Source organism: Myotis nattereri (assembly GCF_964212035.1).
Source record: "Myotis nattereri genome assembly, chromosome: 1".
NCBI classification, from domain to species: Eukaryota; Metazoa; Chordata; class Mammalia; order Chiroptera; family Vespertilionidae; genus Myotis; species Myotis nattereri.
In genome coordinates, this window is record NC_138075.1 from 18,482,493 (window position 1) to 18,508,059 (window position 25,567).

General features: G+C 39.8%; 1 protein-coding gene across 1 annotated transcript in view; it reads left to right on the forward strand.

Annotated features, from left to right (window-relative positions):
- CEP128 (centrosomal protein 128) overlaps window positions 1–25,567 on the forward strand; it is a 348,318-nt gene that overhangs the window by 114,799 nt on the left and 207,952 nt on the right. The window contains exons 13-14 of the mRNA XM_081083727.1: window positions 10,260–10,610; window positions 20,053–20,703. Of these exons, the coding sequence (XP_080939853.1) occupies window positions 10,260–10,610; window positions 20,053–20,703 (1,002 nt within the window). The remainder of the gene's footprint in view (window positions 1–10,259; window positions 10,611–20,052; window positions 20,704–25,567) is intronic.

The following is a 25,567-nucleotide window of genomic DNA, read 5'->3' on the forward strand; positions in this document are numbered from 1 at the left end:
GGACGGAGTCGGCGAAGAAGGAATGACACGGAGACAGCGTTCAGTTGATCAGCAGCCTAGCCAGGATTTCCAGCCAAGTTCTGGTCTCGATCTCCAGAGAGGTTCTGCTGTTTATTGTCTTGTTACATCCGTATTTATACCAGTTGATTTTAATCCTGTCAATTTCTATTACAAAGGTTAGGGCGTTTCTTATCTCCATTCCAGGGAGTAAAGATTATGTAGCTTAAGCATGATTGTTTGTAGTTGAAGTGATTAACTACCCGCCTGGCACTTAGTTAAGGAGTTTCATCCCCTCCCTGACTTCAGGGAAAAATTCCTACCTGGGGAAACAACCTTTCTAGGAGAGGCATCCCCTCCCTGACTTCAGGGAAAAATTCCTACCTGGGGAAACAACCTTTCTTGGAGAGGTGACCTTGGTTAAAACACACAGCGCTAAGGGGAGCAAACATATTAAGAACAGTATGCTATATACGCCAGGTCCCTTGAAACATATGCTGTGCAGATGTTTCTTTCCTGCAGCGACTGTGTCAAGCAGCAAGGATGGACCGGCTTCCGGCAGGTTGCTTCCCGCAGGTAGCCTGACTGGGGCTGAGATCAAACCTGCAACCCAGGTGGGTGCCCTTGACTGAGACTTTTGGTACTTAGTTTATGTGTGCCACGAGAAGAACTTTATTGGACCTTTAAAGCTACACTGAAAAAAAAAGTAACCAATGAATTATATTTAGCCACATTGCTCCTAAAAAAGTGTATTGTCCTATTTATTTTTATTGAGAACAAAAAGTTTGTTTTTGCATTCAAGTAAAATTTATGCAATTTACTTTTAAAATTAAAAGAGAGACAATATACATAATCAACATTAGGAACAAGTAGGGGTCCTAGCCCTAGCCAGCCGGTTTGGCTCAGTGGATAGAGCATTGGCCTGCGAATCAAAGGGTTCCGGTTCGATTCTGGTCAAGGACATGTACTTTGGATGCAGGCTCCTCCCCAGCCCAGGCCCTGGTCAGGGCACGTGCAGGAGGCAACCAATCAATGTGTTTCTCTCACATCAATGTTTCTTTTTGCCTTTCCCTCTCCTCTACTCTCTCTAACAATCAATGGAGCCCTAGCTGGTTTGGTTCAGTGGAAAGAGCATCGGCCTGTGGACTGAAGGGTCTCAGGTTTGATTCCTGGTCAAGGGTACATGCCCTTGTGGGCTCAATCCCCAGGGGGGTGTATGTAGGAGGCAGCCAATCAATGATTCTCTCTCATCATTGATGTTTCTATCTCTCTCTCTTTCTCCTTTCCTCTCTGAAATCAATAAAAATATATTTTAAAAAATCAATGGAAAAATATTCTTGGGTGAGGATTAAAAAAAAAAAAAAAAAGAAGGGGCTCTACCAATAGATACAAAGGAGAAGAAAAATTTGGTGGCCAGTGTGGGTAAGTGGTTAGAGTGTTGGCCTGCACACTGAAAATTGCTGTTCTATAATAATGCACAGCCATAATATTATGTGACATTTAGTTTCTCCTCCTCACTATGTTATTAGAAATAAAATGTTTCTTTAGTTGAACCATGTAATTTATCTTAGTCCTGTCAGCTGCCACATCAAAATTGGTAAGACACAGGTGTTTATCATTCATTGATACCTGCTTTGGCCTATCATATGTCATAGCAGATATATATCCACAGGTTGTTCTACCACCATGAAAAGCAGTCCTAAATACCATTTGGCTTCAAGTAGAGCAGTTTTGTCCTATTTATATGCAAATGTTCTCCTCTTAAAGTGCCTACTTTAGTTAAACATCAGAGTTGTAGAGTTACAATTAATAGTCCAATAGAGTGAGAAAAATTAAGAAAACACAAATGTACTTTGGGATTTGTGTGCCAGGGTCAGAATTTCCCTAGTGTGCTGCTGGGGTCTAGATGTTAATTACATGTTCCCTTGTGTTTTAAGTTAAACAATCTGAAGAAATGTGTATTTAAAGTGTTCCTCATAGTGAACATTATGGCTAATGAAACAGAAGTTAATATTTTATTTCTTCACAAAGAGATGAATGTATTTAATTAATTGAACATTATTTTCTGTACTTTGCTTAAGCTTAGTATTATGTTTCATTAAAAATACAAGGAAATTATAGTTGTATGAAGCAGATATGTTCTCATAGGATTTATGGAGAAATAATTATTTTTAATCATTGAGAAGTCTGAGGAACCTATTATTTGAAATTAATATTCTTTGTGCATCTCTGCTTCATTTGGCAAACAAGTGATAATAGTACATGTGGTCAAGATTGGTTTGATAGAAAAGAAAGAAGGTTATATTTTTAAAGGAAGGATATTTGTGATGTGGTTACTACAGTCTTCTATAACTGATCCCTAACTAATTGTTTTGAAACATTTTTTAAAGATTATTAATATGAGTGTTTGCATGGGTTAAAAATAATTGACGCACAGATTTCAGTATATATTCTAGATTTAACCAACAGTGACTTTAAAAAAAGTTTTAAATAGGATGATTCCCTAATTTAGCTACATGTAGGAATATTTTGGGACTACCCTACTTGTTTTGATTGATTTGAGTTATTTTATTTGAAGAGACTTGCCTTAGTTCTCTTGACTGTGGAAAATTGATTAGTTATCCTCTCAGTATCAGTTCATAAAGCACCTAAATTATACCAAAATGAATGAGTTCATCAAAACATGCAAGAATATGTCAAGCTAATTTCCCAATAGAGGTGAGTGGGGCATGTCTTAATTAAGAATCTGAGACTTTCAGGTGAAATCTTATTAAATCTGTTAGTTCTTTTGTTTACTCAGTAAAAGCAAAACTTTATATTTAGCTTTTAGTGTGGGAAATAGAACTGCTCTAGGTATTTTATGCAATAGTTGTTTATATTATTGGCAGAGCTGACCCTGCCTAGGCTTCCAAGAAAGTAGAGATTCACCACAGAACAGAATAAAGTATGTCTCTATGACCTCGCTGGCCAGCAGCAAAAGGCTAAATTAGCAAGTATATGGTCCCTGCCTCACTTTCACATGCTGTATCTCTCTACACTGCGTCTAATTTGGCCTCAAAACCTAGCTCAAGGGAATGCTGCACTTTTGGTTTTGCAGCCTCCATGAAATAGGAGAATATATTAGCAGGAGGTGGGGAGAGAGGCCTGCTATTGGGTCATACACAACAGTGCCAGTAATCAGGTTTCCTTTAGTTGAGAAAGAACTCTGCCTTGTATTTTTCACAGCCCTCGAACCCAGCCTGTGCCTGTAGTTGACACTCAGTGAATGCTGGTTGAATTAATATTAATCCTAATATCACATTTATAAATACATATCCATCCATTAGTAACATTATATATTCATTCTGTAGTTTTTTGTTTGTTTGTGTGTTTTGTTTTGTTTTTTTTGGCTGGGATTTTTTTTTTTTAAGCTTTCTCTCTATTTTAGTTTAGTTAAAACGAAATAATCTATAAATGCAATTAACTGGCCACATGGGAATTAAAATGTTCCATCATGCTGGAAAATAGTTTAATTTCAATACCAAAAATGTAAACAAAATGTTACTGTTTTGCCCTGTGCAAGAGTCAGCCACCTTCCTCACTGGATATTTGCATCTCATTTTGGATATAATGTCCCTGTTCTCTCAATCAGTGTTTTCATCTTGTTCCTGCTTTAAGGATGTCATATTTTGGGCTGGAATTAGTCTAATCCTTGTTCACAGAGTTAGTATTAAGGATAATTAATTGAATTATGTTTCAAATGGTGTTCTGCTTGAGGCTTGTTTGGTATTTACTAGCTTTATTTTAGTTCTTTGCTTTTCTGTTGTTTATGTCCCTGTTTTTGTTGTTGTAAAGAACTGAGCTTTCAAACCAAATAGGGAAGGTAGGGGAGGGTGGGAGTTAGGGCGAGATATCAACCAAAGGACTTTTATGCATGCATATAAGCATAACCAATGGACACAGACACCAGGGGGGTGAGGGCAGGAGCAAGGGCGGCGGCCAATATGGGGATAAGGACACATATGTAATACCTTAATCAATAAAGAAAGGAAAAAAAGAATTGAGCTTTATATGCCTATATGCTTTAAGCATCATTTTTGTCTTAGTGTATCATTTTGATGCACTCAGATAGTTGCTGCTTTTCACTGTACTGCGTTTCTAGAAACTGTACTGTAAAATAGATCATTCTATTGTGGTTTGTATGTTTTTATATGAGAAATACTGTAATTATGAATTGTGTTTCCAACTGAGGAGTTTTCACCAAAACAGTATGCTTAAAATGAACTTGTCACCAGAGACAAGATGTAAAAATTCAATCTTTATAATAATTGAAATGGAAAATTCTTTATTTTCAGTAAAATGAGGATAATACAAACTCACGTAATTTTACAGTGTACCTGTTTACTCTAGTATACTAAAATATGTGTGTATACCTACAACAATTCCACTAGATATATTGTGTGTCTAAAAATGACAGACTAGCTATTATAAATATTATAATAGCTAATATTTTCCCCTAGAATTTAGAAGGGGGGCTTCCTCAGATATTATTAAACTGTTTGGGAAAATTGAACAAGTGACTTCTTCACTAATTTTTCATTAGTAAATAGAGGCTTTACAAATGATTGTATTTCTATATCGCTTGGCCCTAATTTGGGATTATTTTTTTCAAACATTGCAAAATCAGATTATTTTGAATTTTTACAAAAGGCTTTATTTGTGAATGTTTGGAAGAGGTGTCTTATTTATTAACAAGAGATTTTCTTGTTAATTTTTCCCCTCTTCCCCATTATCAACCCCCTTTTCCTACTAACCCCAATATTAAGGGCTCTTTAATCAAGAAAGAAGGCATTAAAGGGCATCAGAAGGCAGGAGGGTTAGCCACACTCTTGCCTTGGTGGAGGGTGGTGTGTGTGAGTTCTGCGATTGGCTGGCGTGGGCATTCATTTTCGATCTCTGTTGTCTCTCTTCTCTGTACCTCCTTCTCTTTCTCTCTCTGTCTTTCTCTTTATTACTTTCAGTAGTAACTGTTGAATTATCTTCTTTTTTGTTCCCTTAGCCACCACCTAATGATGTTAGCTCAGGGCTCTTTTTTTTTTTTTTTGGAGGAAAAAAAAAATCATTGTTATAAAACATTATATAACCAGATAAAAACACTGGGAAATAGATGTAAGTATAGATTAGGCTGTATAAATTGGGAAGAGAGACAAAATTTGAGATGGAGAAGAAAGAATTGCTCATATATATCACGTTTATTAAAAATAACTTTATGTGCCTGTCTCCCTAACCAGGCTGTATGGTTCTCTGGAGCAGTAGAATGCAGAACCATACCGTCTTACTCATCTTCGGGTCTCAGCCCCTTGGATGTTGCTCAGTGCAGTAAATATGTATTGGACTGAATAGAAACATACCTGTGTTTTCTTCAGAAAAACTGACAAGGTTTTTTTTCCTTCTTTTCCTTTCGAGTCTCTTAAATGCCATTGGTTCTTATCTGTTATAAGCCAGCTTCATTGAATTTGATTGCTGAAATTGAATTCAGATACGAGAAGAATTGGTTCTAAAAGTCCATTCCTGCTTTAAAAGGATGGTCTTCAATTATTTTTAATGTCATCATAATATTTTAATATCCTAGTGTTAGCATAATGTCCTTTGATAATTAATCTTTCTCAAACATGGACCTGGTCATGCTATTCTCTTACTGAAAAACCCTTTGAAAGCTTACAGTGGATTAGCATCCCCCAACCCAATTTCTGACCTTATTTTCCAATGTCTTTTTAGCCCTCTTGAACTATGGCTCTTTACAAACAGCCACCAATATCCCACTTTGTGGCTATCATTCATGCTATCATGTCTTGCTTTAGTTTTGTGGTGGGATCTAATGAGATAATTGTTTAAAACATTTACATAATTCATTGCACTACTCAAGTACTCAATATATTTCAGTAGTAGCTGTAATTTTTTATTTATTATTATTATTATTAGCTCCTTTTCATTTAAATCTCGGCTCATATGTCGCCTCCTAGGAGAATCCCTCCCCAGCCACACTGTAGAATATAGACCTCTTCAGGTAACTGTCTATCACATTTTAGCACCTAGGACTATCCATGTTGTAATTTAGCTGTGAATAGCTCCCATTTAGATGATTAGCTTCTTTGGTGTTGAAGCCAGGTCTTATTAACCTTTCCATATGTGCCTAACACAGAGGGTTTGTTGGGGGAAAAATGGATACCTCTCATGATTACTGCTTGTTAATAAAGTTAATTTACAACACAGTGGTAAAACTTTTAAGTAAGGGAAGGAGGGTAAACCACTATCATGAGGGTTTTCTGATCTCATTTTAGAATCTGTCACATAAATAAGTGCACAGTTTTCAATTTACTGTTGTGTTTGCATGGACAAAGGAGTGACTCATCTCTTCCAGGCTGCACTGAATTCAGCAAACTGAACAAAGCGAACTTATTGCTAAGAAAATGAAGCTTGTTTTTGAGGCATTATTTTGTATCTTTGCCATAATGTCAAACCATAACATTAATCAAGAGAGAAACTTTATTTAAGCCATAGTTCAGGAATAATGCAGTCTGGGACTGAACAATCTGCCATTAGCCTGAGGGAGTTGGTAAATGCTTCCAGTCTCCATTTGTAGGTGTCTTAGTACAGTGCAGATGATATTTATTGTTTGTTCAGCTCGCAGCATCATCTTAGCCTCCCGAACCCCATCTTATTTGGACACATGACCTTGTCATGTTAACTTTGTCATCCCAGGTATTTGGAAACTAAGGTGCAAGAAGAGCAGCTTCTGGGCCACATTGTAAGCACTTATTTCTCAATTTGTCACTCCCTTCCAAAGCTTTACAATAGTGCCTTAATGTTAATGATTACAATATTATTTTACTTGTATGAAATGTTATATAAAAGCACTGTCCTCTCATTTTTAAAGTTAAAAGTAGATCTACATGCCCTGGCCAGTATGGCTCAGTTGGTCAGGGCACATACCCAGGTTGAGAGTTCGATACCTGGTTGGTGCACCTAGGATGCAACCCATAGATGTTTCTTTCTCACATTGATCTCTCTCTCCCTCTCTCTGTCTGTCTTTCTCTCTCTCTCTTCTCCTCTCTAAAATCAATGAAAAAATTTTAAACATTAGATCTGCACCTATTCTATTCAAATTAAAAATATGTATGAATCATGATGGTTTAGTGAAAGTTCTAAATGTATTATTGACCAACTCTGCTTTAGGGAAGCTAGATTTTTAAGAGCTTGGGTTATATTATGGATTAAATAAATATTTCAAATAAATTTCAGTTTATTTAAAAATCTATCCTACAGTGATTCATGTAAGCTTGAGATAAGTCCATCAACTTATAACAGTATTAGAGGTCCAATACACAAAATTCGTGAAAGAGTAGGCCCTCCTTCCCCTGGATGCCAGTATTGGCTTCCTTCTGGCACCTAGTACCTGGGCTTCCCTCCGGCACCCAGGACCTGGTCTTCCCTCTGGCTGCTGGCAGGCACCCAGGATCCAGGCTTCCCTTGCAGCCCAGCTTTACCTGGAAGGTTGTAAGTCTAATTAGCATATTATGCTTTTATTATTATAGACTAGAGCCCTGGTGCATGAAATTTGTGCACGGGGAGGGTGAGGGTGAGAGGGGATCCTTCAGCCTGACCTGCACCCTCTCCAATCCAGGAGCACTGAGAGGATGTCCTACTGATGGCTCAGGCCCGCTCCCCATGGTTCTCTGCTCTCTGCGGGGCCTGCCTGCTCCACACCATGGCAACAGGCAAGCAGGCCTTGCTGGGCGCTGCCTGCGGGCCACGCTTTCCTGCTTGGGGGTCCCTGTGGCAACCCACCAGCAGGCCCTGCTGGGCGCTGCCTTTGGGCTGCGCTTGCCTACTCGCAGATTGCCGCGGAGACCTGCCATGCCTGGCGACTCGCCAGTAGGCCCTGCTGGGTGCTTGCCTGCTCTGGGTCGCCACAGCAATGCCTGCTGGGCTCATGTTGCTGGGGTGACGCCGCCAGCATCCTGCCCCGGCTGCTATGTGCGCTGCCATCTTTGTTGTGGAGTGATGGTTAATTTGCATATTACTCTTTTATTAGATAGGACTAGAGGCCCAGTGCATGGAGGGGGGTCCCTCAGCCCGGCCTGCCCCCTCTCACAGTCCGGGAGGCCTTAGGGGCAGGAGGTGACTTGGCAATCAGGGGAAGGCGACACCCATTACACCTCTGCTGCTGCCACTGCCGACAGCACAAGCCTTGGCCGGCCCTGGTTACCTGCGCCTCGGGCGGCCCTGGGCGGCTGAGGGGCTGAGGGGACTGGGGGTCTCCAGAGGCAGGCATGTGGAAAGGGCCCAGCCTTGCTGTGTGTTTGCCGCCCCGGTGGGGCTGAGGGGACTGGGCACTACCATCTTGTGGCTGTGGGCACTGCCATCTTTGAGGGTGTGGCAGTCAATTAGCATATTCCCTCCTTATTGGCTGTGGGTGCCACCATCTTTGCGATGGTGTGAGGGTTGATTAGTATATTCCATTTTTATTAGATAGGATGTTGATTTATCTTAAAGTCCCTTTATTTAGAACCTTTTAACTGTACTCTGAAATGTAGTGTAATTTGTACTGTTTGTCATCGTGCTCATTTTTTTGTATGGATTTTTATTGTAACAAAATTTTAGGAAGTGAAATATTACATGATTGCTATGATAATCTGAAAACATTGATATTTAGTTGGGCAAAATCCTGTCTTATTAAAATAATGCACATTGTTGTTCTCATAAACAAGGTCTTCTATCTATTTTATTGGTGTTCATTTGGACAATACATATTTCCCTGTTTTGGATAATGAAATAGTTGGAAAAAGAAAATATTTTTATAAAAATTATTTTCAACTAATGTGATTGTAAAATATATAGAAAAGACTCATAGCCTGGCTGGTGTGGCTCAGTTGGTTGAGCTTTATCCCATGCACCTAGATGTCAGCCGTTCGATTCTCAGTTAGGGCACATGCCCAGGTTTTGGGCTCAGTCCCCAGTAGGGGGCATGTAGATGGCAGCCAGTTGATGTTTTTCTCTCATTGATGTTTCTGTCCCTCTCCCTCTTCCTTCCTCTTTTTGAAATCAATTTAAAAATCCTATATAATAAAGAGGTAATCTGCAAATTTACCCTCACGCCCTTACAAGATGGCTGCCTATGACCAGGCTGGCAGGGGGGTTAGTGAGGGATGACCAAATGATTGAACAAGCAGGCTTCATGGGGCAGCCAGGCCAGCAGGGGGTTTAGTGAGGGAAGACCAAATGACTGAACAGCAGGCTGCGTGGGGTGACCAAGCCAGGGGGGTGCCATGAAGGGCGAACAGGCCGGCAAGGAGGGGGCAGTTGGGGGTGACCAGGCCAGCAGGGGGGGCAGTTGGGGGTGACCAAGGCTGGCAGGGGGGGCAGTAAGGGGCAACCAGGCCAGCAGAGGGGGCCAGTTCGTGATGACCAGGCTGGCAGGGGGGAGCAGTAAGAAGCAACCAGGCTGGCGGGGGGAGGACAGTTAAGGGTGACCAGGCTGGCGGGGGGTGGTGTGCAGTTGGGGGCGGCTAGGCCAGCAGGGGGCAGTAGGGGGTGATTAGGCTGGCAGGGGGACCAGTGAGGGGCAACCAGGCCATCAGGGGGGCAGTTAGGGGTGATCAGACCGGCAGAGGGGGACAGTTGGGGGTGACCACGCCGGCAGGGGCAGCAGTAAGGGCTGACCAGATCAGCAGGGCGGGGTGGGGGCAGTTAGGAGTGACCAGGCTGGCAGGGAGGGGGCAGTTGGGAGCAACCTGGCCAGCAGTGGCGGGCAGTTAGGGGTGACCTGGTCAGTAGGTGGGGCAGTTAGGGGCGATCAGGCCAGCACGCGGAGGCAGTGAGGGGCGATTGGGGGGGGCAGTTAGGGGTGACCAGGCCAGCACGCGGAGGCAGTGAGGGGCGATTGGGGGGGGGCAGTTAGGGGTGACCAGGTAGGCAGGCAGGTGAGTGATTAGGAGCCAGCAGCCCAGGATTGTGAGAGAGATGTCCAACTGCCAGTTTAGGCCCGATTCCCAGGCTCGGGCCTAAACCAGCAGTCAGACATTCCCCCGAGGGGGAATTTTATGTACCGGGCCTCTACTATATATATATAAAAAGAAAAGGACACTTTTCTAGATTGGTTGCTAATGAAATTTAATGCAGATGATTCCCGTTTCAGTGACATTAGAGACTCTTGTTTGATATATTATGCATCCAATTTTGACAAGAATCTGTACCTAATATTTCACCTGCTTTATTTCTAGAATTTAACACGTGAATTGGACAACAAGGAAAAACAGCAACTACAGATGTTGGATCAACTTAAGGAGATCCAGAATCACTTTGAGTCGTGTGATGCCAAGTGCAAGCAAGCTGATCACCAGATCTCCGAGCTGACGCACCATGCTGAGGATGCAACCAAGCAGGCTGAGCAGTACCTCCTAGAGTTCCAGCAGTCAGAGGCCCTGAGGCAGGAGGCAGAGAAGAGGAGAGAGGAGCTGAAACTGAAAGCTCAGGATTCCATTAGGCAGTGGAAGCTGAAGCATAAGAAGTTAGAGCGAGCAATGGAGAAACAATCTGAAACTCTGGATCAACTGACAGACAAGAATAATCAGGTATAAACGCCAAATTCCTAAGGAATTATTTTTGCTGTGACCAACCATTCATTCATCTGTCCTGTGATCAAACACTTATGCGCCATGCTGTGCATATAATCTATCAAGATGTCCTTGATAGAAGAGTGTTTATGTCTTGACTCTTTCAAGGTAAAGAGTGATTTTGTTTTGTTTTTTAATCTTTTAAAAGCCTTTTTTTATTCCATGGCTTTTCAGAGTTGGCCCTTAAAATAGATCTAACCTCTCCTCCAGTTTAATTTTTATTTCCTTACATTGAAATCATTGCTTAATACTCATGTGTAAGAAAATCACAAAATCTTTCTTAGAATTATGTGACTTTTCACCCAAGGCATATATTTTATAATTTCACTTCTTGGTATTCTTCAACTTAAGTATTTGTTAAAAAGAAGCATTTAAAAATGCAGTAGTTACTACTTGACCATTTTGTGGCAGCCACTATAATGGGTTTGGTTAGATGACTGATATCGATAATCTCACTGAATGAATAGTATTTTCAGATCACAAGCCTCTTTAAGACCCTGCTTTTGTGCCCTTTTGATAGCAATGAAAAGCATTTCACTGATCTATGTATGTATTTCACATCATCTTTTCTCTTGCATAATCAGTTACTTTAAATGGATTTTATGCTCCTATGTTGATTTTCCAGTATATCTTTGGGTTGAATTAAACCCAGATGTTTATAAGATAACTAGAAAAGGTGCCCCACCTCCCGCAGTGTGAGGAGGCACCCTGCAGGCTGCCGTGGGAGTCAGGCTGGACTGGCGCCTCGGGCGGCTGGGACCCGCGCCTGCCACGGGAGTCAGACCAGACAGGTGCCACGGGCGGCCAGGACCCATGCCTGACTTCCACCCCAGGCCCTCCCTGCCCTTCTGCCTGTGTCCACTCCGGGGCTGCCCAAGCTTCCATGGTGGCTCTAGCAGGTCCCCCTGTGTCTGTCTCCATCTCCGTTCTGGGCCTCACCTGTGCACACAACCTCCTCCTGTCTGGTGGTTACCTGTTATGGCATCCAGGCCTAATTTGCATATTACCTTTTTATATGTATAGATAAGCAGGAAAGTCATGATTTGATTTTTATCCATGTTTAGTCTTGGTTTATCATTTCTTCTTTGTCATTTGTCACTTGTCAAGAACTATGAACATTCTAGAATAATCATCATTTCGATAAGTTGACTTTCTTTAAAAAGAAAACAAAATGTAAGACATTTACATTCGTGAAATCAATTGTCAGCACATAAGAGTGACAGGTCTTTGTTTCAGATGAGCTGTCATGGAAAAGATATTTTACCTCTTGCATAGGAGTTTCTCAGACCTGTAGACGATGGAGGAAGTGATCGCTTGGCCCTCACTGTGGATGCTTGCTTTCCAATTTAACCCAGTGGGCTCATTCTGGGTGGACCAGTTGCCCAGATGTAAACAGCTCTAAAGCTTTCAGACTTGAATCTGAACTGATTTGATTCCAGGAAATTGCTCAACCTTGATTATTCTGCTGTCAGCCTGGTCTGGCAACTGGTTCAGTGAGCCTGCCTATAAGGGAGGTTGCTAGGGGGAACAGTGGTTGGGGGGGATTGATTAATTGAGAACCATCTGGGGATTTTACTTAATTAGAGGAAATTTAGAAGAGTCCATGCCATCAGGCAGTATCCTAATCCATGGTGCTGAGAGTTTTCTAGATTGAGCTTTTCAGAATATTAAAGATTGTTAAACAATAATTTTTCAGATACTCCTGATATAATTATTTTTTATCACTTAGCATTGCTAATAATAAGCAAAGAAGTAGTTTTAAAGTGATTGCCATAGTTAGGGTAGTATCACAATTATCACAGCAGGCATTGTAATTTCCACTTTAAAAGCCTTAAAATTAATGCAGCATGTTGCAGTTATAGCAATGGTTAATCAAGGAAGAAAGGGTAACATATATTTCACTGCAAATGCATGTGTTCAGTAAATCTGTGTTGTGGAAATACATTGTAAATAATTTTTGGGAAAAGTGATTTTATACATCTTACTGAATAATACCACTAATGAGAATTTGATTCTTAATACAATCTCAAAGCCATCTTAAGGCATTAGTAATACAGCCTACTCCTTTTTTTTTTTTTGACTAATTATTTTCAAAAAGTGCCTCCAGGGTATATTTGGAAGTGTATATTAAAATAAAAATGATACTGGTTGACAAGTAAAACATATTATGGTTTAAAGAATAAATTAATTATTTAATAAGTAGCTTTGTTGAGCCATTTTATATGGTCAAAAGATATAATTTTTGGATTTTAAAAATAGTTCTGTGCATACTTCCATATCTTTTAACAGAATAATTTATTTTCTGGTTTAATATTTTCCAGTTAAAAATACATTAGAAGGGCCCTGGCCAGATTGCTCAGTTCTGGACAGGCTTGTCGTTCTGTACACCAAAGGTTGCGGGTTAGATTCCTGGTCAGGGTACATACCTAAGTTGCAGATTCGATCCTAGTTGGGGCATGTACTGGAGGCAGCTAATCAGTGTTTTTCTCTCTCTCATGGATTTTTCTCTCTCTTTTTATCCCTTCCTCTTTCTATCTAAACATATCCCCTGGTTAAGATTAAAAAAACCCAACCTTTATTAAAAATTACATTAGAAGGCTAAAAGCTTTTATTTTTCTAAATATTGCTCTGTGCTCTGATTTATTTGCTTTTTTTTGTTTTTTTTTTTTGTTTTTGCTTTTTACATTTTTGGAATCTTGGTAGACTACTATATATATCTATAGATATGTATCTATAGATATATATATAGATACATCTATATATATATATCATCTTAAAAACTACTTAATTACTGAAGGATATGGAATATCAGTCAAATGGCATATCGTTGCAGAAACAAACAGAAATCAGATTGTATACTTTCCTTTCAAAGACAGTGGCATGGATGTATACATCAGGGAATCATGGTATTCTTTAGGATATGTAGATGAATGTGTATTGGAAGACCTAAAATTCTATAGATACATATAATCTACTCATAAGTTGTGATGCTTTTGTTCTTATTAATTAATTAATTAATTAATTAAAAATTATAGTTGACATAAAATATATTAGTTTCAGGCCAAAAATAAGCATGAAACCTTTGTTTTACTTTTGAAGTGCTGTTTGAAGTCATTGGCTTTTATACATGCTTGGAAAATGCTAAAGAAAAAAAACAACTGATTCTGTTCATAACATATGCTTTTCTGAATGTTCCAAATTCATATATCTTTTTAACATGGATAATGGGAATCCTCTTAGGTTATGTGTGTGTGTATGTTTGTGTGTGTTTTCTGAATTGGCAGAATACTTGGCTTGCTTGTGTGTCTCGAGCTTTTTGTTTGATAATCTTTGACTTCAAGAACCTTATATTGTCATTTTTCCTTCTGTGTATTGCTTTCATGCTGAGGAAAAACAAGAGCAATATTGTCATAAATACTGTCTTTTAAAGTTTGAATTTTTCATGTCTAAAAAGTGAGAAGGATCAATGCTTAAGTGAGTACTTTAAAAATATGTAAGCAGTCCTATCAAATGCTATTAAGGAAAGGATAGATCACTGATATATATTGTAGGGCCAAAGTAGTTTACAGTTGTTCATATGAAAAATTATACAATAATTAATGCATAATAATATAAGAATAAACTTTGTTTTTTGTACTCACAACTGTAAGCCTACTTTTGCCCCACCCTGAATTAGCATAATTTAGCAATCTGCATGTTCCCTCACAGGCAAATAAATAACTTATTATTATTATTTTTAATTTCCTTGTCCACCTTTAGTTAATTCAAAAAAACTACGTGTCCTTTGTTATCAGGCCTTTGAGGAGTTCGCTCCTACTCCTATATCCACCATGGTTTTACAGTCTCATTCTTTTGGCTTTACCCAGCCATTACAGTTCTTTCATAATCTTTACTTATAGCTGACCTTTGGAAGCAGGGTTTTCTTGATTAGAACATTCTCCCTATTGTTCCTGACTGCGATGTATTTTTCCATTATGTGTCAACATTTCTCATGGATTTTTACACCTGACTTCCCCTCAACCTGTTTCATTACATGCAATTTTGGCCATTATCTTTGGCGACCTCAAAGTTTCAGTCATTAACCTATTTAATTCTGTATCTTCATACTTCATTAATTTCCTAATTTACCTTCAGACCACTCAGCAGCTAAGTTCTGTGACTAAAATTTGTTATCATTTGTAATTTCTGTATGTTCAGATCGCTAGTTCCAAAATTACAGTCTCTGATCTTACACATTTCCTCTTTCCCCCTTTCCTTTTTGAACCATTGGCATTTGATTTTCATCTTCCTGCATTCCTCTGGTTGTTCAGTCATTTCCTGCAATCAGTTTTTTCCCGTCAGACTGGACTTCCTGAAAAGCTACTCTGATGACATGCTCACTGGCATCTTTAATTTCTTCCTTCCACCTCACACATTTTACTGACCTGCAATCTATAATCAACCCAGCTCTCTACTTTTTCCATCCCCACACAAAACTTACATAGAAATGTCAGTGGGCTCCTATAGTAGTCTTGGTTACTTCCCCACCCCAATCCATTCCATTCAGAAAGAAATTCATGTGGCCCAACTACTAGGCATGCAAGCCTATTCTGATCAATAAATAAAGAATTCTCTATGAAGTCTGTTGGGGAGCTTTGGGTAAACATTTACTCACTCTTAAAAATGATGCATGAGAAGAGAGCTTTTTTTTTTTCTCTTGATGTTGTATTTGGCTGGAATGCCTGGAATGGCCGAAGCTGTCTTGCTATGGTCCTGAGAATGAAGCCTCACACAGAGAGGGTATTGCTGAGAGAAATGCAGAGAGGTGGACCTGAGGTTTGACGTACTGTGTCTGCAGCAGTCCTGTCTCGGGAGATGATAATAAATTACCTGGTGGTTTAAGCCAACTTGGATTGTAGTTTTTCTCTTATTCTCAGTAGCTGATATGAAACAGCAATTCTAGGTGCTATTAGTGAGAGAACCTAAATATAGGATTGGCTAAATGGAGAAGTGGGGTGATGACAGGGAGGATCATACATTTCTAAAGGGAAAGTTGGCACACTTTACTGTGCTATTGGAGGTCGCTGGTTTAACCATCAGAAAGCATACCTTGGGGCATTGATGCTACGCCTCAGAGTGTGGTATTAAGTGACCAGTAAGAAAACTTTAGGATGTTGGCGTATGTTGTGTACTTCTTGCTGCCTTCAGAAAGGTCCTATAAGAGAAAGACAAGTATGGGTTAAAACTGGTCTGTCTAAAAGCAGAGAGCTAAATTTTTCGTGTGGAGACATTGAAAATCTGCAACTTGTAATCCAAATTTTCTGAGTATGATAATTTGGAGTCTTTTAGGGTTGGAAAAGTCGACTTATCTGTCCATCCTGAAGTTAGTCCAAGCAAGAGAGGGAGGTCAGACACATAGCAGAAATAAATATGAAGTAAAAAACAACAACAAAAAAAAACAACCCAAAAAACAACAAGCCAGATTTCTTGGGCCCTTTTCAAGCACTTCTATACTTAAGCATTCCTGGCCACACAAAGGAGCCCCATGTCCTTTGTTTTGAGTTTCCTCAAGGTAAAGGCTATTCAGCTGAGGACTCCTGGGACTGTCTAGAATATTGAGGTGGGTGGTTAAGACACTGACATTTTCAGACTCAGAGACAATGTCTAGACAATATCTAGAGCTGTGGCTACTAGCCAAGCAATTAATCAGAAACAAATGGATGAACTTAGTTTTTAGTACCTGTGTTGCCAAAGAAATTTCAAACTTGACTGTTACTTTTGTCATGAGGTGATGTGTGTGTGTGTGTGTGTGTGTGTGTGTGTAACCTGCAGAATTGTAGAGTAGCAGAGCTTGAGCTTTGAAGAACTCTTTCTGAGCCACCCAATCAATTCCTGCTATGTGGGGAAAAAAAATATCCTCACTGTTTAAACCAACTTTAGGAAGACATGATAGTATTTTAAATCAAAGACATTTTACCTGCTTGAGCTTCATCTTGAAAATATGATTTTTATCTTTGGGGCTGCACAGAAGTCTCTCAACTCATGGCCAGGGGAATTTGTTACTTGTTCTAAAAATTAATCACTGTATTTAAGTCTCCTCCCCTTTTTCTCAGGTGGTATTAGTGTCCTTACAGCCATGACTTGGTTTTGTTCCTTTTTGTCTTCTCTAGTTGGTAAGTTGAGTGACCTCCCAAAGACATTTTACTCTTTGACTGGACCTGTCAATAGGATGAGATATCACTCCCATGATTATGTTATGTTAGATGGCACAGTTGACCTTAAAATAAGGAGATTATCTGAATGAGCCTAATCTAATCACAAGAGCCATTAAAAGCAGATAGAATTTTGTCTGTTGGGATAAGGCAGTGATGGCGAGCCTTTAGAGCTTGGCATACCAGCATTTTGAAAAACCCTAACTTAACTCTGGTGCCGTGTCACATATAGAAATTTTTTGATATTTGCAACCATAGTAAAACAAAGACTCATATTTTTGATATTTATTTTATATATTTAAATGCCATTTAACGAAGAAAAATCTACCAAAAAAATGAGTTTCCGTGTCACTTCTGACACGCGTGTCATAGGTTCGCCATCACTGGGATAAGGGGAAGTTAGAGGGATTCAGAACTATGAGATTTATTGTGGTGTTGCTGGTGTCAGAGACAGAAGAGACCCTGAGCCAAGGAGATCAGATGACCTTTAGAAGTTAGAACAACCCTTGGCCCAAAGCTAGGAAGGAAACAGGAACCCAAGTTCACAGAACTAAATTCTGCCAACAATATGAATGAACTTGGAAGCGGATTCTTCCCCAAAGGCTCCAGACTAGAGTCCAGGTCAGCTGACACCTTGGTTTCAGCCCCAGGAGACTCCTAGCAGAATGCCTTGCCTGGAATTATGACCTATGGACACAGTGAGGTAATAAATGGATATTGTTTCCAGCCACTAAATTTGTTGGAATTTGTTACACTGCAGTAGAAAAACAATACATCTACCCTTAGGCTTATCTGTAATTCCAGCCATTTTTCCTGCCTTACAATCTTTCCAAAGTGAACTCATTTATCTGTGTTCAGTGTTTGCCATCCAGGGACACTGACTTATCAGTTATTTCTCTTCACAGTTTTGATCACTCTCTTGCATGAATACCAAGGTTTCTCCTTGAACTTAAATCCCACCCCTGCTTTTTGTATCCCCTTTCCCACACGTGTTCACAGCTCTATGATGTAACTACTATGCTCTTTATAAAGATAATTTCCTTAAGGCCATAGAACTACTTCTGACTGGACTGAGAAGCAAATTCAGTTCTCTGGCTAGAGCTCAACTGCTTAATCACCCACCCACATCCTTTATTGTTTCTCATGTCAGCTTCATTCTGTTTCTCCCTGTTTGAACTGAGGGATTTCAAGAAACTTTGCTTTTGAGTGATTCACTAATTTTATCATGGATTGTTTCACACTGATGTATTAAAATGTGAAGTGTCAAAATGTCTTGCAAGTATTGAGGCAGGATAGTAAGAGGCTAGAAAATTTCTTGGCAAAAGGAATTGGGAAACCCAGAAAGATAGTTAAACAGCAGTTTGCAGCCATCTAGTAAATCTAGGTGCCAAGCAGTTTGCAGCCATCTAGTAAATCCTATCTTCCCCAAACCAAGGACACTCAAGAGTAAATGCTTTGCACTTCTCCCCATCCGGAGGGTAAATAGCTTAAATCACCCTATTCAGGGAGACAGATAGCAGAAATCCAATTAGTGCCATTTGCCAATCACACCCAAGGACAAATGAAGTTAAGGGAATAAATCTCATTTTGGCACATCAGCATAAAACTGATGAATATTCTATTGAGATCCTCCCTGAAGACCTCCCCTAAATGCCCAGCCTTTAAACCCCCACAAAAGTAAGGTCCCAGCTTGGGCTCTCCCTCCCTGGAGCATACCCTCCCCATTTCCCTATTTCCCCCTTTTCTTTCCCCACAGGCCTGCATCTCCTGAACTCAAAGAAATCCCAGAGAAGCTTGCAACCAGTGCAGCACGGGCAGTAGCAGTTTATCCTGGACAAACCCCCTGTCCCTAAGGCCCTCTTTTTCTCGGACTTAGTGAGCCAAAGTCACCCATCCTAGGCTCATCCCCCCCCCCCCCCCATCCAGTACCTCTCCTGTTATTCTAGGCCCTTCTTTGTTCCACTGTCCACAGTTTTAATAAATGTCCTCTAAAACTCACCTGGCCAGTCTGGTGTGGCTCTGTGGTTGAGCATCTCAATCCCCTGTCAGGGCACATGCCTGGGTTGTAGGCTCAATCCCCAGTAGGGGGCATGCAGGAGGCAGCCGATCAATGATTCTTATCATTGATGTTGCAATCTTTCTCCCTCTCTCTTCCTCTCTGAAATCAATAAAAAATGTATTTAAAAAAATTTGCCTGGACTCCTGTTGTGAAATTTTTTCCTGTATGAAATCAAGAACCCACACACTACTGGCCAGCCCTATGCAGACCCACTAGGGGTCAGGACCTCTTTCCAGTAACAGTATTTGCATTTTAATTCATTATTTCAAATTCTGAAATGAGAATCTTAATTTTTTTTCTGGGTTTGCGCTATGGTGGGCATCAGTAAGCAGGTACAGATATTGTCCTTGGTGCCAGTGTTGGAGTTATGTTTGCGACAATTACTGCTTCCTTCGTTGCTGGCTCTTTTATCTGCATTGATGATTAGTGAGAATTAGAAGGTCAGTTCTTGACCTCTGTCCCTCAGTGTAAACCCTAACCCCCCTAAGGAGGCTAGCAGAGGGTGATGGCTGCCTGGTCTCTTGCCTTTTCTCTTGAGATCCTTCCCAGCCTCTTCCAGTCTTAAATTAATCTCATTTCTACCTTTATGGGGGCCTCAAGACTCCTAGTTATGTACTGTTGTGTTTCTCATCACTATTGACATTATTTTATGAATAATGGCTGATTATGCCATTACTTTTCTTAGATTGTATCTGTGTGCTTTCCTATATTATCTTCTATATCGGTTTGAGGTTTTTCCTTTTTAAAAGTATGGCATTGAAATGTAAATAAATCAGTTATTTTAAATAAACTATACTATATTATTTCAACCTCTGATAAATTATAATAGGAGTATTTTTCTTTCCCTATTCTTTGGATCAATTTTATCTTACATGTAAATATTTATGTATGAGCAAGGATTGATATGTTTTGGTGATGAAAATCTGAAACATTTTAATGTCCTATTTCAGAATAATTGTATGTTTCCTCTTTTTCTAGGCTGAAATAATTTTAAAAAATCAAAAATAACAAATAAATATTTTTCTTTGTGAATTAAACTTTATTTTGTTTTCTGGTACTGTCTATGGTGACTTTTATATTTTATTTTCTTATTTTTTCTATGGTGAATTTTATAGTAATTTTTTTTAATTTTGTGTTTTTAACCTGGTAGATCATAAAAGAAAAGGATGACTTGAAAAGCCAGCTTTATGTGGCGTTACAACAAATAGAGAACCTTCGCAAGGAATTGAATGAGGTCCTAACCAAGCGGGCCCTTCAGGAGGAGGAGCTTCACTGCAAGGAGCAGAAGCTAAGTGACGTGAAGGCTCATCAAGCTGACCTTGAACTAGAAGTCAGGGATTCCCTGGACACCATCCATAGGCTAGACACTGAAATCCAAAAGCAGAATAAGCTTCAGAGCCAACTGAAAGTGGAGAAAGCTCACCTGGAGGAAGAAATTGCAGAACTAAAGAAGAGCCAGGCCAAGGACAAAGCTCAGCTTCTGGAGATGCAAGAGGCCATCAAGAACTTGAGTGCCATCCGGGCAGACCTGGCTAATAAATTGGCCGAGGAACAGAGAGCCAGGAAGGAAGTGCTTAAGAACCTTTCTGACCTCAAGACACAGGCGGAATCTAGAGATGAAGAAACAACTACAATCATTACCCAGTTAAAGCTGGAACGAGACGTGCACCAGAGGGAGCTGGCAGATCTCTCGTCCTCACTGGAGAGTGTGAGAACTAAACACGAACAAAACGTCCAGGAGCTCATGAAGCACTTCAAGAAAGAGAAGAGTGAAGCCGAGAATCATATCAGGACACTTAAGGTACATGTGCTGAATTATCTGATGGTACTGAAGGAATTCTGGTGGCTCATGAAGTTAATAAAGCGTAAACTTTTAGAGATCATTCTCTGTATCCCCAAGCACTGACGGGAAGCTGAAACTAACAATAAAGAGGCTTATCCATGGCTGTTTGGCCAGGTTGAAATGAGTTATAGCAGCCACCTGGGAGCACCTCTTTCGGAGCACTGAAGCCTTTTAAAAGAAACCATTAGCTATTTGGGGAGTTCAGAAAAAGGCAGAGGTGGCAGTAAGTTGTGGGTCTGAAATGTGCCCTCATTCAACATTTATGACCTCCTAAAATATAAAAGGCAAAGCCTTACCAAGGCCGTAGAAGCTATAACCACAGCCCTTATTAGTATGGTAACTAAAGTGGATAGCTTACGGGCTGTGTAAACCTACGGCTATTGAGTTTTACCCTTCCTTTTCCAAATCAAAGGTACTTGGGTAAATGCATAGTTGAGTTCTTGCATTTGGGGAAATGTTTCCAATTCTAATGGTATTAGCATTTCGCCATGCAGCGGCTAAATAACTTTATAATACAATTGTCAGGAGTATGATAAATCTATCCCTTCTTTCTGCTTCATTTTTTTTCTCTCCATGGTGCTTATCATCATATAGATTCCATATTATTTATTTTTTTAGTCAGTCTTTATTGGAATGAACACTTGTCAGAGATATGAAGAAGAGCTGATCTTGAAAATAAAAGATGGATTCTATATTGATTGATTAGCTGTGGCAATCATAATAATAGTAGAAGACATATTTTAGCACTTACTTTGTGCCAATTATTACTATAAGAACTTTACATGTGTTAATTTAATATTCCTGCAGACTGTATGGTATTATTTTCTCTCTGTTCAGGAAATTGAGATATGGGAAGTTAAGTAACTTGCCCAAGGTGGAAAGTAGTTGAGGCAGCATTTAAACCCAGGTAAAGTGCCTATTTCTTAAGTACATTGCTGTACTGGAAAAGGTTTATTCTTCAGGATGTCTAGGTATGGACTTGGGAGACTAGGTGGATAACGAGGCTATTTGTCAAGATAGATAATATGAACAGAACAGATTTGGAGAGAACAATTCAAAATCCATGTTGAGTTAGGAAGAAGGGAACTTAAGCCTAACCATGAAAGTCTAGGTAGAATAGTCATTACATAATAGGTTAGATGTTGAGGAGGAACTTGAGATTAAAGTTAAACATTTACAGCCAGTAACTCATTGGTGGTCATTGAAATCATGGGATTTGGCTGAAGTCATGCAAGGAGAAGAAAGAGGATGAAAACCCTAGAACATCAACATTTAAGGGAAAAATTGAGAAAGATCTTTGGCAAATTAAAATAAAGGAACATATGAAGGAGAGGAGGAGAGCCAGAAGAGAGTGGAAATTCAGGTAGAACATTTTTGAGAAAGGTATAGTCAAGAGTGTCAAATGTGGCACACGGGCTAAAAGAAGAATTAAAAGAGAGTTTATTCTGTTTGTGTGAGCTTGGTGGAGAAGGTCCATGAGGAGATGTGAAGAGGTCGGATGAAAAATAGAGTAGATAGCACTTAACAGGAGACAGGGCACATCTTCCTCTGGAGGTTTTGAAAGAAGCCAGTAAAATCGAGTAAGCTCATAGTCTGAGCTTATTGATGTGAACGCCAACCAGTCTCTTTCCTCCCTCTGAAGTAGAGCAGGGCAGTAAGCAATTTATGAGTGGCGAGACGTAAACTGCTCTGAAAGCTGGTAGGAACTGCATGAGACTAGTTTGGGAGCATGTCATGCACTGATGTAGCTAACATTGGTGAAGAAGTATCATGAGCAAAGGAATGATAGTGGATATTCCTGGGCATATATCCTGACCAAGGATATATAGTTGTAGATAGGAATCTACAACTGTAGGTTGCTTATTTGGTCAGAATTTTAAGTTAGAGTTAAGATTTTCAGAGTTAAAGCCCAAGGTGTGATAATGCAGTTGGTTCTGTTGTGGGATGTGGATGAAGGCGATTGGAATACAACAGGTCAGATAACTTTGATGTTAGTTTGTTGGATAGATATTTGGGTATTTATGATGCTATTGTGAAGGCATCAATTGATCACATGCCAGAAAGGATGACTTGTCAATCAGCGGTTGCCAGCAGGGAAGGGAGAGTTGATGAGAAACAGTGTGAATCTCAAAGGAAGGCAGGGTTTTTAATGAGGATAGCTATATAGTGACTTATTAGGCCATGGCTTGAGAAATAGTTCTTTCCAGGATGGCCCTTTCCTGTAATGCGGCCTAATCCTTCAAGGACCAATTCATTTTTCATCTCTTCTATAGATTCATTGACGTTGGGATGAATCTCCAACCCTCTGTGTTTTTATAGCTCTTTGTTGTATAGAATAGCAAGCACATTTAGGCTGCCTTATATTGTTTTTTTGTGTGCTCATAAGTTTCCAGAGGGGCAGGCGGTAGGTCTCAGTCATTTTTGTGTCTCTTTGCATCAAGGATGTCAAACTCGTGGCCTGTGGGCCACATCTGACCCACAACGAACATTTTTGCAGCCCAGCCAATATAATGGTGTGAGCAGTTATTTACAATTATGAAAGGAAATAAGTCTTCGGTCAGATCCAGAATTACTGACATTCACCTTGGGTCAATTTTGAAAATAATCACTGTGAACAAGATTTCCCCCAAAGTAGGAAAAATATAGCAGAGAAGAGAGGCCAAGTGTCAGGAAGAAAACATTAATTGTATCATTGTTCTTGTTCTTTTTTTTATACTATACTTTTTGAAATAAACCTATGTTTCTATGAAAATTGGAGTTTTTGTTTTTGCGGCCCACATAAACTTAAACCTTGTTTATTTGGCCCATGTTAGCCTTTGAGTTTTACATTGTCTAACAATGTTTGAGACATACTGAAGATATTCAATGGATGTGGGTTGAATTTTTTTTTAATATACTTTTATTGATTTCAGAGAGGAGGGTAGAGGAAGGGAGAGATAGAAACTGAACCGAGTCCAGCACGGCCAGGGTTGAACCTGAGGAGGGGCCGTGAAGGATTAAAGAAGACAGATAAGAGAATACAGTTGGGGCTAGGTAGGTTCACTTGTGCCTGAATGAGGACACAGTGACACAGCCTGTAAGCCGAAGCTTTATTTTACAGTCAGAGCACACAAAGCAAGACAAGAGAAGTGGTCAACATGTTTACTATGTTCTTGCGAGTTTCACCTTGTTTTGGCAGCACTTGCTGCACCTCCCATAGCCCATTAGCTATCTAGGAAGGAACAAGGGAGTACTATAAGGTCAAGCTTAATTATGCTAGGAGGGCTCTGCCCTCCTAGCTGGGACTTGTTTGTGGCCCTGCCACAGGTCATTCGGAGGCTTAACTCTATTGTCGCTCCCTACGAGAAACATCAATGATGAGAGAGAATCATTGATTGGCTGCCTCCCACATGCCCCCTACTGGGGTTTGAGCCCTCAACCTGGGCATATATCCTGACCAAGGAATCAAACTGTGAACTCCTGGTTCATAGGTCAAGGCTCAACCACTGAGCCATGCCAGCCAGGCGGGTTAAATTGTTTAAAAGCTGGAAATTGGAGGACTTGCTCCTGAATTGCTCTGTGATCTTTATTGCTTGGATTTCCCCTGTAATGGGGGAAAACTAATTTCCTCAACTTTTCTTTAGGAAGTACTTTGTGTTCATGTTCTGTGTATACCCTGAAACCATTAGACTTTTTTTTTTTTTAATTTGGAAGACTGAGATTTCGGACGGGTGTTGCAGCTACTCTTTAATGTGGCACAAAAGCAACACAAGAACTTAAAAGGAGAACCAGAGATTCTGCGAGCCTTGCACTTTGCTTTTCAACTGAATGAGTTACCCATAAGGGACAACCCTCACCTCATGCTATTTCATTAATATAACCTTATACTTTTGCTTACATATATTAATTAAAAGGAGTTGGTAACAGTGGACATCACAGAATATTTAATAGACTGAATTATGTACAAGAGTGCTTTGGATAGTAGCTCTATAAATGGTATATTTTGTTATCTTTCAGCTTTAATTTATTACTTTTTCTGAGTCTAATAAGTGCTGGTATTTCACCCCTATTTTTCCACTGCACAAATTATAGTTCTCTATCTAGAAATACCCTTCTCATGCCTGTTTTTAAAATTAAATGCAAAATATTTTAACGAAATAATGTAGCTGCTATTAATATTTGAAGAATATTGGGTTATCACTTTTTGGGAATTAAAAGACCAAGGATTGGAGTTATATACTTTTGCCACTTGTTGGCCATATGATCTTGGCCAACATACTTAACCTTTTTGCACTTAATAATAAAAAAAATGGGAACAGTAATGTCTTTATCACAGGATTTTGTGAGTGTGCCATTGTTTTATAAACTATAAAATGAAATGTGAATATAATAATAAAACCACAGCAAGCTAGTTCTTAGTCAAACTTAGGCATTGGTGTGCTGGTAAATGTTTTAAAATAGGCCCTCTGGAGGAGTGGAGAGAAACCTGATTTGTAGCATTTCCCTAGTTCAGTGGTATAAATACCTCCTTTGGCTGATTTCAAGCTATCAAACAAGACATCACAGGAGAGGGACAAAATTGAGAAGAGATGAGCACAGTTGGTTCTTGAGAGCCTTTGTGAGCCAGCTCCAGCACCCCCTGGCTTTAGGGGAACCTTCTATACCTCCACTTTTAATAGACATAAAGAAAAGCCAAAGCCTTCTACTGCAACTTCAAGTCATAATTGACCACTTTTCCTGATGAGAGCTTTATTTTGTAGATTTATTTTGAGTTATGAATACACAATTCCTCATAAAAACTCAATTCCTTTGTTAATTTCAAGTGGCATCAAATTTTAGGTGA